We start from the raw sequence: 14,440 nt of genomic DNA, 5'->3' as shown, positions 1-14,440 counted from the left end.
TCATAAGTTATTTAAATCATTATTTGTTGCATTCTTTTTTTTTTCCTGCTTAGTGCCTTGAAGAAACATTATTAGGAATGAAGTTTCAAATTAGTCCTGAAGCATTTTTTCAAATTAATGTCCCTGCTACTGAAATATTGTACTCAATGGTTGCTGATTTTGTTGGTACTTCATCATCATCTGTCTTAGATATTTGTTGTGGAACAGGAACCATTAGTTTGTGTCTAGCAAAGGTGTGTTATTAATTTAATATTTTTCTCAGTATAATTACTTATTATTAAGGGTTAAATATAGTATTATATTGGAAATTACACATTGTATGACGTATGATCTTGGAAAAAAGAAATAGATTAACTTAAATTTAAGTTTCTTAGCACTATTCTCCATTGCAATTTAAAAAAATATTTATTCTATATATAATATATGAATTAATTAATGTAGTTTATAACAGCATTAAGGCAATCTGTTTTATGCAAGGTATAAATTTGACCATTTTTGTAAACATAACAAATTTTAAAAATGAGTCATTCTATTTTGTATTTTTGAATCATGATCTTTAGAACCCAGTTATTCAAAGCAGCATAAAAATGTAAAACATCTAATCTAAGTTTTTGATTTGTATGAGTTTTTACTTAAGTATTATTGTATTTAATTGCATATTCCCACCTCATTTCATTTTTTGTAACTATATAATCAGAATAGAATGAAAAATATCTAATAGCATCTAAAAAATAAAAAAATAACCTCTTATTATATGTGATTATTTTTTGCAATGATATGACTTTTATAAAATACTTTTAGTCAGGAGCTAAAGTGATCGGCATTGAAATGTGTCCTGAAGCTGTTGAGAATGCCCAGTTAAATGCTAGACAAAATGGTGAGTAATTTTCTTCATCTGAAACTGAAAAATGAAATCAGTAGAAATTTTGAAGTGTTATTTAACACAAAATTTTGGACATTTAATACAAAGTTTAAATGTTTGTAATTTGATATTTGCTGATAAATGCTATTAAATCTCATCATTTCTTTGTAATTGTGCACACTGTAATATATTGTTAATGAAATCATTTTAATTCAGGTTTGGAAAACGTTGATTTTATATGTGGGAAAGCAGAAGATGTTATTCTAGCAGCTATTAATAAATGTGAAGAATCTAATATTGTAGCAGTAGTCGACCCTCCTAGAGCTGGTTTACGTAAGTTATTATATTTTATTAACTGACATTTCCATTTTAAAAAGTTAAATAAATTCTAAAATAAAAACTGAATTTTAATCTGAAAGAGGAAATAAATCACATAAACTGTTAAGAAATAAAATTTAATATGCTTGTATTAATTCTGAAAGATCTGAAATCATATCGTGTGATTTTACAAGGGTGAATTAAAAAAATAAATTTAAACACATATATTTATACTCTTTTTAAACAATGGAACATGTTTTTATTTATTGATTTAAAAACACATGGCTTTTGGTATTTAAGCAGTTATCTGTCTTGCTTTACAGTACTTCTGGGTTACAAAATTAAAACCATTTAGCTCCTGGCATGCATTAAAATTTTCTGTATCCTTGGTTATCTAGAGCCACAAAAAGAGCACATTGGAAAATTTCTGGTGTAAAACAAGTAAGCATTAAGGCAATCTTGTGTACTTAAAAGATGAAACAGTGCCACAACTGTAGCACAGGGAGAACTTGCCAAGCCTTTTTGCCTAGCTTTTATGCATTGAGTTGAATCATAAATCTGTTTTTTATTTTTTTAAATATATTGATATATGCATACAATATGCTCCCACCGCAAGGCATTATATCACTCCATTCAATTTCTTCATTTCTTTGGAAAAGAAGTTATTCTCTTGCTTCTGAAATCACTTCATTTCATTCATTTCTTCAGAAAAGAAGTTTTTCTTTTGCTCCTGAAACCACTTTTGCATTTCAATTCTCATTTAGATCAGTAAGTTTGCTTTGGAATTCACCTCACACAAATTTCAATCTCAAGCCAACATATATTATGGATAAAATAGATCCATGGCTAATTTCAGAGTGCTCTGATCAGTGCATCCACCCTGTGGATATGAAGTTCTGTATGCAATATTAATGGCTGATTAGCTTGAATTTCATCATTATTGGGCTTCCTACTTTAAAACTCTCTGCTCACACATAAACTTTTTTAACAGACAAAGACAATATATGAACATGGTCTTGCTCTATATTAAGAAAATTACAGGGAAGGCTTTCCACTGGATTTTATTCCTTCTGATCGGAGAAAGTGTGCATTATTCTTCAATGATGTAGTTTTTAAATGGAGTGTCAATTTGCCTACAAGAATGAACCATGAATCAGTGTATGCAGTTGACTTATATTACCATATTACATTTTGTTATCTTCTTTCCTCTGCAGTTATTGCATATTTTACAGTGTGCCTTTTATTTTGTGATTCACATGCATAGAAAAAAAAATATTTTATATTAAAAGCAATACTTCTGTCCTACTTATAGATCAAAAGGTGCTAAAGGTCATCAGGGCAACTTCAAAAATAAAGAAACTAATTTACATTGCATGTAATCCTAATGCTGCTTTCAGTAATTTTGTGGAGTAAGTAATATTTTTTTTCCCCTTGCAAGATCATTATCATTCAGTTTTTTCTTTTCATTACTTTTAAATACTAATAATCTATTTTTCAGTCTTTGCCGGAAAACATCTAACAATTATAAAGGCTGCCCTTTCTATCCTGTTCAAGCTGCTGTTGTAGATATGTTTCCATATACTCCACACAAGGAGTTGGTTTTAATATTTGAAAGAGATGAAACTATTAAAGAATGATTTTTATTTAGTTATTCAGTTGTTTCCTTATCATGTCTGTATGTTTTTTTTATCATGTGTTATTTAATAATATTTACATTTGTAAGGCCAGAACAGACTTTTATTTAATTAAAAATAACTAATTTTCTAAAAAAAACCTAGACTTAATTTTTGTTATAATTTTAACATGCTTTAATTAGTGTATAATTAAAACAATTTAAACTTGAATCTACATCCTTTAAAAAATAAGTTTTAAATATTTTTAGCACTGGCATATAAGTATAGAATTTTACTCATTTTAAGTATCATTTTCCAAATTTTCATTATCATACTGGCAGCGACCATTTCCCAGTAACACACATAAACTTACATAACATTGTTGTATCACTCCATTAGCTTCTTTGTTTCTTCATGAAAGAAGTTTTAACATATATCGTTTATTATTTTAATATCCTAGAATTTATTACATATGAAATTTAGTTTGCCATTAAAAGTGGAGTAATGAGAAATTAATGATGACAGTTACAGAGTTCATTTAATGTGATGCTTTCTTACATTTATTTAGAGTTTTGTAAATATTATAAACTGAAATTAATGATAACAGTAGACATTTTTTTTATGTATGTTCTCCCCTTTTTTAAAATAAAAAGGCATTTCAAATTGCTATAGATAAGATCATCAAAAATATCTTAAAAGATCTTCATAGATATTTTAATAAGATAAAAACCTTTTAGTCTTTCCAAACATTAATTAGAATATCATCAAAAGTTGTCTGAGCATATAGTAAACTCTTTAAAAGTCATCAGAACATATAGTTATTATTTCTTTTGGAAAACTAAGCCTTTTAATGAATTAAAACCTGGGTTAACTTTTTCATTTAATAAACACATAGTTTGTGTCTCTAACAGTTTAAAACTTATTGAAATTGCTCTGAGTAATATGTCAAGGTGCATATTAAGAAAGTTATCCATTACATCTATATTTGTAGATATTTCATGAAACTAAAATTGTTACTCCCATCACAAGATAAGTGAATTTATCGTCTATACAATTGTTTATGGCTCATTAACAATAAATTTATATTGCAAGAAATAATTGACAACAATTATTTTAATATCTTCCCCCTTTATTTTATTTATTTATTTTCCATCTTTTGGCCGGAAATATTTTAATATTAATGTAACATTACAAATCAAACAGCAGAATTTATAGGATAGTATTGAAAAATTTTGATTTGATGTTATCGTTGTCTAAACATAACTTGTTTCATAAAAATGCATGGATGTATTGTTCTGGGAGAATACCAAGTGTATTTTCTATGCACAGAAGATATATTGAAAAATTGCTGATGTTATCCAAAACAATTTTTTTTTAATTTATGAATCTTAGAGCATTTAAAATATTCATTATATGCTGAGGTTGTAATCCATGATCTTATTCTGCATGACTGAGTAGGAAATTATTTTATTAAATTTTTAATTTGATTACTGTATTTTAATAATATCTAGAAAGACTGTGAATTTTAAAGATTTTTTTGTATCAGTAAATGTCAGCTTATTTGACATTGTAAAAATTAATTCAATATGTTTTTAAATGTGCATAAAAAGCTACAAAATCCATTTCATTATAATATAAGCTGAAAATACGGCTTATGAACTTACTTAACATGAGGAGAGCCTAGGTTTACTAGTGACAGTAAGCATACAGATTCATTGGTTAAAAAATTAAAATAGGGACATTAGAGCCAAAGAAATGGTAAGAAGGTTAGAGATATGAAACTGCTGAAAAAGTTAGAAATTTGGGATGAATAGATTTTTGAGAATTTGAATTTTATTGGACTGGGGTCACTAGAGATCTCACATGCATGCTCGCTGGTTAATTTGTCACATCACGACATTATTTGAAGATAATTTAAAAAAATTATGAAAGTTTAAACTACTAAAATTATGAAACTTTGGAAAAAACATATGAAATTGTAAAAATGAAACTTTGAAAAAGCAGTTTGAGATAAACTGAAGGCAGTTGGTTTTTGAACATATTGAATATTAGTTTTCTCTGTCGTTTTGATTAAATTATCTTATCTTTATGTATAACAACTAAACAACATCAATATTTAGAAATATTTAAATGTAAATAAGATATTTCATGCTATTCTTTAGATATTAAAGGGGGTGCAAAGTTATGAATATAGTAAAAAATTTATATTGTGAGATAACTAGTGATACTTAGTTACATATTGAATATTAGTTTTTCTGTTGTTTTGATTAAATTATCTTATTTTTGTGTATTACAACTAAACAACATCAATATTTAGAAATATTTAAATGTAAATAAGATATTTCATGCTATTCTTTAGATATTAAAGGGGGGGGGGTGCAAAGTTATGAATATAGTAAAAAATTTATATTGTGAGATAACTAGTGATACTTATGTTCTTGAATTTCAATAAGCCAAAATAAATTGAAAAACATTTAGAATTCTATGTAGCAGGATAAAATTTATTTTGTCCATACTGAAGCAATTAATTTTATTAAAAATGTTAGAACATAATTATAATCAGGAAATCCAAAATTTTGTCTTCCATTATTACATTGTAAAAGTGCTTCATATAGTAGTGAAATAATAGTTCTAATGAACAATAATGGGATTGTGTAGAAACTATGATTAATTAATTACTTTTAAATTTTAATAAAACAGCTGTAATGGCTTGTAGGCAATTTTAATGCTATTTGACAGAGTTTTTTTTAGAATGCATTAAGGCAACCTGCATTTTAAATAACATTTGGAAATATTTTTGAAACCTCTATAAAGGCATTTTATGTTGAAGAACGGAAAATAAAAATGAGTATTTTCATCTTATGCCTTTAAAAAGTACAGGGTGGGCAAAATAAAACTGGCCCAGAAAATATTTAGAAGATTTACGTGGAATTGACTCTTTTTGATGATGTAGAACATGCTGGAAATGGCCACCTTTGACCAGAGGCGTAGCTAGGGCTTTCAGTGCCTTGGGACAATTAAGGAGTTTGCCCCCCCCCCCCCCTTGCTGTGTTCCAAGAATGGAAAACATTTCATTCTAAAACATGTAGCAGCAATTTGGCACCCCTGGATGCTCCTTCCGGGGACAGATGTCTCCTCTTGCCTATCCTAGCTATGCCACTGCCATTGACGTCGAAGCAGCACCCTGCTTGATTTATCAAATGGTGAGATACGTGTAGCAGCTCTGCCTGAGGGATAGCAGCAACTGCATTTTCAATGTTCTACTATGAGGATTATTTGAGTACACTTGACCCTTCAGTTTTACTAACAGGTAAATATCACACATGCATGCAAGAGGAAGTGAGCACAGGACAGAGCATGCAAGAGATGCTGTGAGAGCAGCCGATGGTTATATTGACACCACCAGTGGCCATTTCAGGCATTTTCTGTAAAGGGAAATTTTCCTGTTCATGAACAAGGATACATTCTGTGTCAGGATTCTAATTATTTTTCCAGGCCAGTTTTATTTTGACCACCATGTATATGCCATATGTAAATTTTTCCGTGGTAGTCTTATAGGTGGTATCATGTCCACTTGAAAATGATAATGAAAGTTAATTAAATAATTTATTTGCATTTGATAATGTTACTTTTTTCTTTTAACAGCTGGAATATTGCATGAAAATGTTAATGTAAACAGTGTAACAAAAAACAGTGTTTTTAGAGTTCTTAATTTCTTCAAGAAAATATTCTTGCCAGTTACTGAATAAAAATTAATTTTTCTACACTTTTTTGTACCCCATACATTCAATGTCCTTTTTTCACAAGGCACTTATAGTTACGAATTTCATTATTAGAGAATACATTGCAGCAGTTGCAAGACTGAGATACATCTTAGATGTGCTATACATTTTTCATAAAAAAGATCGGTGAAAGCTAGCATTTTAATAAGAAATATTAGCAAAACTGTAATCCTCATAACAAGCCATTAACTGATAATATGTTAAGATTTAAGAAATACAATATTATATTTTTGAAATATTTTATTTTTAACCATTAAGATTAGCATTGGTTTGATGCATAAGTTTACAACATTTCTTTTGAAATGTTTTTCGTACATATTGTGACAGTGGCAAAGGATTCTAATGCATTAAATTAATAGTAAATTATAGTATAGTAATCGTATCTCACATCCATAGCAGTCTGAATAGTTTCATTTCAGCTACACACTCCTCCCCCTGGAGGCTGAAGTTAAAATGAAGAAATATCTCTGACATGTAATTAGTAGTGAAGTAACAAATTAATGATTAAAATGAGTAACAAATTCTCTTTTGCTTTCATCTCTGACATGTTCTGTGCAAGTTAAACAAAGTTATTCAAGAGGCTTCCAGACAAAGTTACTCTGTGTATGGAGAGCATGTTGCTGCTGAAAGGATAGCATGAAAATGTGCTGACAGGTTTCACAATTGATAATTGATATTCAATTGCAGAAATTTTGATCTGTGCAATGTTCTGTACTCTGGTTGCTCAATCCACTTTGATGAGGAACATTTGAACAATTGGATTCATCTTGATCCCCATAAAATCGCTTGCAAATTTATCTTCTGTGATCAACTACACAGTGTTCATGCAACACTTCTAGAGAAAAGGCCAAATAAATTACATGGCATCATCATCCACATGGACAATGCCAAAATACCAGTGAAAGCTGCTATTCAACCTCTCACCTAGGAGATTGTTTTGACCCAACGTACGTATATACCATATGATGTATAGCCTTGTACTCTCAAATGCACTTCGTGGCAGATCCTGTATACTCCAATTATTCCCGATTCTGTGTAGTTTTTATGGAAATTCCTTAAAATGAATGAATATGAGCTATGAAAAAAACTACAGATTTTACCAAATGGAAAGCAAGGGAAAATGTATGCAAAATGGAACTAACTTATTCCTCCAATGATTGGTGAAATTCTCATGATATCTTGTTTTACGTGATAAATTGATGGCCTTGCTGATTTTGAAGAGTAATTAGTCGTAAATCAGAAAATTCAAACCCTTTTCTTTCCAGACAGTGAAGGGCTTTTTTATCCTGCTGGTATTTTGGTGAGAAACCAAGCACATTTCTGGTGAGTTGTGATTTAACTGGAAGTTTTTTGAGTTCGTAAATTATGCCATCTCAGAATTAGACGTTAAAATAGTCAAGCCAGAAATTTAAACTCATATTCTACAGAATTTCCATGAATTAAAGCTTTTAAAGTTTCTGCAAATCATGCATTTTGCTCTAGCAACAAAGACTTTTCAATTGTGCATAGCTTAAATGCCATGTATCTTCTGACACAAAGAAATTAATGCTATAAAATTAAAAGAAATATCAAATTAAAAAAAATTTTGATGAAACAGATGTTTGTAAAAGCCGATTAATGTTTAATTCTGTTTTTAATTGAACACAACCTTTCAATTTCATTTTCAGACTATTACTCATCTTTTAGCACAAAACGTTCTCATTCAAATGTAACCTGTGAAAGAATTTTTATATTACTTGGGGGGGGGAAGAGGATTGACCTGTATTTTGACCAAATTTAGGTACTAAAGCTGTTCTCATTGAAAAAATAAACATGCAATAAAAGGACCATGTTATAGGAAAAGATTATCTAATTCAGAACTTAAGCTGGCAAAGCATGCTACTTATAAATCTTTACATTCGTAATCTGGAAATGAATCATAAGTATTTTTGATGATTGTATGTATATTTCTTGTCTGTGCCTAGAATTTATTTATTTATTTTTAATTTCTGTGAAGAAATCAAAATCTCAAAGATGGATTTTAATTTCTAAATTCCTATTTGTGCTTTTAAATATCTGCTTTGATAATATATTGGTAGACTTAGTAATATTTCTGCTTGAGTAATAAGATGAAAACTAACAAATGGTTAATGAAAGTCTTACATGCAGATTTTCAAAGTTTTAAAAATGTTATTTGTGCATTGATTACTGACAAATGTTGCTATAGTTTGGAGTCTATGAGATTCTTTGAAAATGATGATGAGCTGCAAGCACCTCTGGATGAATTTTATGCATCCAAATCTCCATGTTTTTAAAAAAAATGACGTCCAGAAATTGCCAGAAAGTTGTGAATTGATTGTGAAAAATGCAGGAGAATATATCACTGATACATTGTTTTGATTGGTTTAACACTGAAAGCTATAAATATACACTGATAAAAAAACAGGATGAATTTGTGCAGTGACTAAGTTATAAGGTGTTTCTCCCACTTTCCTAGCGTGCCTTCGGGGTGTAGTGGTTCTGCATGTTGGACTGGTATTTCAGAAGTCCATGGTTCGATTCCCGGCGAAGGCGGTTGCTAATCTTTCATCTCTCTGGCCTCCAAAAAATCCTAATGCCTCTACAACATAAATGGAATAATTATTGGTAATATCTTTTAGGATATAATGGTGTCTTGATATTGTTATACATACATATATATTTTTGTATGAAATGTTTAGAAGACAAAATACAATGTCACTTGCTTGAGATATTATTTTCTGTAAACAGATTTCATGTCTCAGCAAAATATTAAATAATCAATCACTTGAGGGAAATATTTGTTGCTTAGTGAAATAAATGCACAGCTAGGTCTTGAACAATTAGAATTTTCTTTATTAAATAAAAGGCTTCGTATAATAAATATGCGAGGAAATAATATGACAACAAATTTTGGTATTTTCTGATTAATCCACATCTCCGCCAAATAGCTACGAAAAAGTACTGATGAAGCAACACATCATGCCATCAAAAAGTATTTATGTGATAACCCAAAAGACATGTGGCGTCTGCCCAAATGACTTTACATTCCTAAAGACATTTTTATGATGTGTCTGCAGATTATGATCCTTCCTATAAGAATTCTAACATTTTAGCATAAAAGTGGACTGCTTCTGCATGCATAGAGTGTAATGAGACGTGGCGTCTCCCCAAATGACTTTACACTTCTAAAGACATTTTTATGATGTGTCAGCAGATTATGATCCTTCCTATAAGAATTCTAACATTTTAGCATAAAAGTGGACTGCTTCTGCATGCATAGAGTGTAATGTGGCTTGTTTAAAGGCATCATGTGCCTCCTTTACCTTTCTTATTTTAGGTTTATGGTGCTGAAGCTGTGTGTGGTGCCGAGTTTGTGCAATTCTCTGAATTTTTTTTTTTAGAAAGAACAGATTGCTGTGTATGTTTCGAAAACAGTGGGAGGGGGAAACTGAGAAGTATGCATATCTTCTATGGGGAAAGAAAAATGTAAAAAAGTTAGAGTTGCTGAATGCATAAAGATACCCTAGTAAACATTTCTCTGCAAAGTTACCAATAAGTTTATGAATTTTCGGTAGGTGTTTGAATAATCAGAAAGTATCAAAATGTTTTTCTTTGATTGATAATTAAAAAGAGCCCACATTTTTTTCACATTATGAATAATCAAAAAGGGTCAAAATTTTTTCGTACCATTTGACATAGCTAATTTAACAGCTTGTTGCAAGGTTTGAAAGTTAGTTGGGCTCTGTCTGTCTGATGCAGATAGTGCAGTAACTTTGTGTAGAGCTTCTGTGGCCGTAATCCAGTTAAGATAGTTTAAGGTACCAATAAGGCACTAAAGCAGCAGAGGTGACAAGTTGTTTGTATTAAGTCTCACTAGATGCAAAGAATTAAGTTTCAGATAATTTTTTTTATTTTTGCGCTGTATCTTATAATCACGGTAAGGATTAATGAAAGGCAGTAACATGCTTTAATATGCAGAGATAATTTTAAGGCTGAACAGTTAGTTACAAATAATTAAATTAGGTAGTTAGATACTTTTAGTTATTATAAATTTACATGGCCACTATAACATTTTATTTACTTTTTAAAAATGTTTATTAAAAAAGCTCCATTAAAATCACAATCTAATAACATTTCTAAGTTTAAAATACAGGTAATTTATGACAATATTGTTTGGAATTAATTGAAAGCAATCCCTAATATTGTTTATGAAATTATTCCTAAATAATATTAGGATAATTACACATTAAAATCCAGAATATATTTATGTTTTATAACAACACACAACAAAATATTTATGCGTCTTTTTAATTTGAAGCCTTCCCAGACCTTTTAGCTAATTTATATGAATTTCCTTCTCTTTAAGCATATTTTCTAACAATTAGAAATTAGTTTCAGTATGTAAACTAATGTTCCCACTAGTTTCTGCATGTTTTATCTCCTAACTTGTCATTTTCTCGCCAATATAACTTATACAATGTAACTCGCATGATCTGGTGAAAGTTAAATAGTCCAAAACCCCTGACAGTCACAAAGCAAATTATCGCCATGTCTAAAAGTAACTACAAAAGTCAGATAAAGGTTTAAATAAACCTCTTATTAAAAAAAAAAAAAAAAAAAAAAAAAGCACATTCTTATGCTAATAAAATAAACTACAGCTCGTGGGGATGCAGTTAAACAGAAACAGTCAAATTCAGACTAAACTGTGGCCTAGCAATCAATTTAATTTTAAGCTAAGCTAGCTTATTAACTCTATCATGATAACAAATTCAAACACAACGATAATGCAAAAATGAATAATTGCAGATTATCTGAGGTGGCAGGAACAAATGCAGCATGCACGCCAAAGCCAGAAACACACTCTGTTTTACAATCTCCAAATATTCAATTTAGAAACTATCTAACTGATTTTTGCATTCTGGCGAGGGAAAGGAAAGAGGAAGTTATAGTACAGTAAAAACTGAAATTATAAACAATTGGTTAATTTATATAACAACTGTACATATCTTTTAAAGAATATTTTTTTTTTCTCTTTATGTATTCAGGTTCTTTCTTCAATACATGTCCTCTTCATTTTAGAATTTAATTAAAGATTTTTGTTATTCTAAAAACTAAATGCACAGGAAAAGCTGCTAATTTTATTTTAATAATATGAACATTTAGAATAAATATGAAATGATACATGGTGAGGCCCAGTTATGGAGCCAATGTGGCCAAATTTTTAGAATTTAGTGACCCACCGAGGAAAAAATCTAGAAATAGCAAAACTTTTAGAATTTAGGACAGCCAATGGGAGCAAAATTTAGAAAGGCACTAGGTAACAGAACTTAGTATTTACGGAAAATGCCTAGCACCAGCCCTGTGTATGATGATTAAGACATATAAGATGAATCTTTTAAATAGTCAGTGTTCAATTTCTTTATAAATTGAAAAATTCCTTTCCGTAAATGTCTGTACAAGCGATAAGATTAGAAGCATTTTTGATATTTTCCATGCATTTGTCAAATGAAAAGTAGAGAAAATAGAGGAAAGAAAAACATGTTTAAAAAAAGGACTTTAATGTCAGAAGTAAAACATTTAAATATTATGTTTCCATTTTTCTTCCAAAAAGTAAGAAATTCAATACAAACTTTCTGTAAAATACACCCATTACGCGTTAATATCATGAAGACATTTTTCTGGAATATTCTAGAATCTTGGGTCTATAAATTTTGCCTTTAAATCCTTCTAAACTTTCCAAGTTGCAATGCCTAAAATCCTAAAGAAAAATTACCCGTACCAATCCTGTAACAGTGAAATGCCAGGGATATTTTGAGGGGGAAGGGAAAGAGGAAAAGTGTGTAAAATAATTTTATACAGAAAAATGATGCATATTATGAGACAACTGCGCAGGAAAAACTCTTAACCATGAAAAAATTAAAAAGAAGACATTTTTAATTAATTACATATCAATTTTGCTTTTGCTAAGAATTGCAGTACAAAGTCCGTAATCCGGACCTCAAAGCCACAAACTTTTTTTTTGTATGCTTTACGCATGCATGTTCGATGTATAACAGACGGTATAAGCTAGGCTAAAATTATATGTACTGATTCTAAGGCATTTCAGTTAATGTTGCAGATTGCGCTGTTCCTTAATCTTCTAATTGGATCCGGCTTATTATTTTTTGCAGACTATTAGAGCAATTTTATAAAAATTAAGCTTGAACTTTCGATTATGTCAAAAAGAGTTTCTGATTCTGGAGCTGCCAAAGGATCTACAAAGCGAAAGCATGTTTCGATGCCCATCAAACAAAAAGTGGAATTGCTGTAAAAAATGGATAAAGGCATATCTGTCTCAAAATTGTGCAAGGAGTATGACATTGGAAAGTCAATTGTATATAACATAAGCAAAAAGAAAAAGGAACTTTTTGAATTTTTTTGTGGATTCCGACACCCCACTTGCAACGAATAACAGAAAAAGGGTTCTTCATGCTAAAAGTGACGATCATGACAAAGTGATGATTGAATGGTCAGCGAGGGCGTGCCATTGACGTGTCCAATGCTAATGGCTCAAGCCAAAATATTTCATAAAGAAATGAACTTAAACACTGAGTGCACATATTCGACAGGTTGGTTAACCAAATTTAAAAATCGCCATGGTATAAGACAAAAATTTCAGGTGAAAAAGCTTCAGCTGATACTGAAGCTGCTGAACAATTTGCAGATGAATTCATTGAACTCATTACTAGTGAACAATTATCTCCAGAACAAATTTACAACGCTGATGAAACTGGTCTTTTCTGGCAATATGTACTGCAAAATGCCTGTGCAACCTCTACAGAAAAGGCTCCAACTGGTGTCAAAGAATCCATAGTGAGACTAACAATTTTAGCATGAGCAAATGCTGCAGGAACGCACAAGTGCAAACTTTTCGTAATCGGAAAACATGCACGATCTTCCCATTATATATCGTGCAAATAAAAGAGCATGGATGACACAAGCGTTGATGAATGATTGGTTTGAAAATCATTTTATATCCGAGGCTCGGCGACATTTGAATTCGGTTGGTTTACCTGATGACTCAAAAATAGTCCTGATTGTTGACAACTGTTCGGCGCATACTTCACTTAAAGTTTTAGTGAAAGAAATTGTATAATTTCTGCATTCCATCTTACTAGATTTAAATTGTTGATCTATAATCCGGAATCGCAGGAAGTCCCGACAAGTCTGGATTACGGACTTTGTACTGTATTCACAAATTGTGCTTTATTACCTTATTTTTCAGATTCAAAATATTGCATAAGTGTCCAAAATGGAAAATAATATCACTTTATAATTTTGCAGCGAAAAATAAAAATGTTTCATTTTAATGTTACTTCTTAAATGTAATTATTTGATTGATTTCTAGTGTAAAAAAAAAAAAAAAAAAGTCGAAAAATTCCCAGATCTTCAAAAATTTTTTTTCTATAGAAATTGATCTTAAAATCGCCAAACTTAGAACTGTTTAATAAAAAAATTCACGTCACCAAAAGCGAAAAGTTGTTTAAGAGCTCTTCATTAGAAAAAATTAAATAAATTAAAAATGCTTTTGTTTCACTTTTTGCCCAGAATCTCGAGTATCCCAACGCTTGTATTAGAAATAGGAACAAATTATAACCCATTTAAAAATATAACCATATTTATCAGTCAATTGCCAAAAATATTCCTTCAAAATGCTAATTCACACTCAAAATGACAGTCGTAAAAACAGGCAGAAATTTCAGATGATTAAAATTATGGCCCTTCTGCCAATTTTGGCCGAAATTAAGGACTTTTAAGGACCAAAATTCGATTCAAAAAAAAAAAAAAAAAGGAAAAACCTAAGGACTTCTAAAGACCATACAAAC

General features: G+C 30.2%; 2 protein-coding genes across 2 annotated transcripts in view; one reads left to right on the top strand and one right to left on the bottom strand.

Moving 5' to 3' along the window:
• Positions 1 to 2,831, top strand: part of LOC118193556 (tRNA (uracil-5-)-methyltransferase homolog A) — a 52,532-nt gene extending 49,701 nt beyond the window's left edge. Inside the window, exons 10-14 of the mRNA XM_085808176.1 lie at positions 54 to 233; positions 802 to 877; positions 1,079 to 1,195; positions 2,493 to 2,589; positions 2,679 to 2,831. Coding sequence (XP_085664302.1) covers positions 54 to 233; positions 802 to 877; positions 1,079 to 1,195; positions 2,493 to 2,589; positions 2,679 to 2,817 — 609 coding nt within the window. The 3' untranslated portion in view covers positions 2,818 to 2,831. The remainder of the gene's footprint in view (positions 1 to 53; positions 234 to 801; positions 878 to 1,078; positions 1,196 to 2,492; positions 2,590 to 2,678) is intronic.
• Positions 2,832 to 9,150: 6,319 nt separating this feature from the next.
• The window catches only part of LOC118193538 (transcription factor 21-like), a 49,196-nt gene continuing 43,906 nt past the window's right edge, over positions 9,151 to 14,440 (bottom strand). The window contains exon 3 of the mRNA XM_085808172.1: positions 9,151 to 9,174. Coding sequence (XP_085664298.1) covers positions 9,166 to 9,174 — 9 coding nt within the window. The 3' untranslated portion in view covers positions 9,151 to 9,165. The remainder of the gene's footprint in view (positions 9,175 to 14,440) is intronic.

The sequence above is a fragment of the Stegodyphus dumicola genome, chromosome 1, assembly GCF_044657685.1.
Source record: "Stegodyphus dumicola isolate Sdum_Otavi_A_Nest chromosome 1, ASM4465768v1".
NCBI lineage: Eukaryota > Metazoa > Arthropoda > Arachnida > Araneae > Eresidae > Stegodyphus > Stegodyphus dumicola.
Note: the sequence above shows the minus strand (reverse complement) of the source record. Positions and strands in the feature narration are given on the sequence as shown.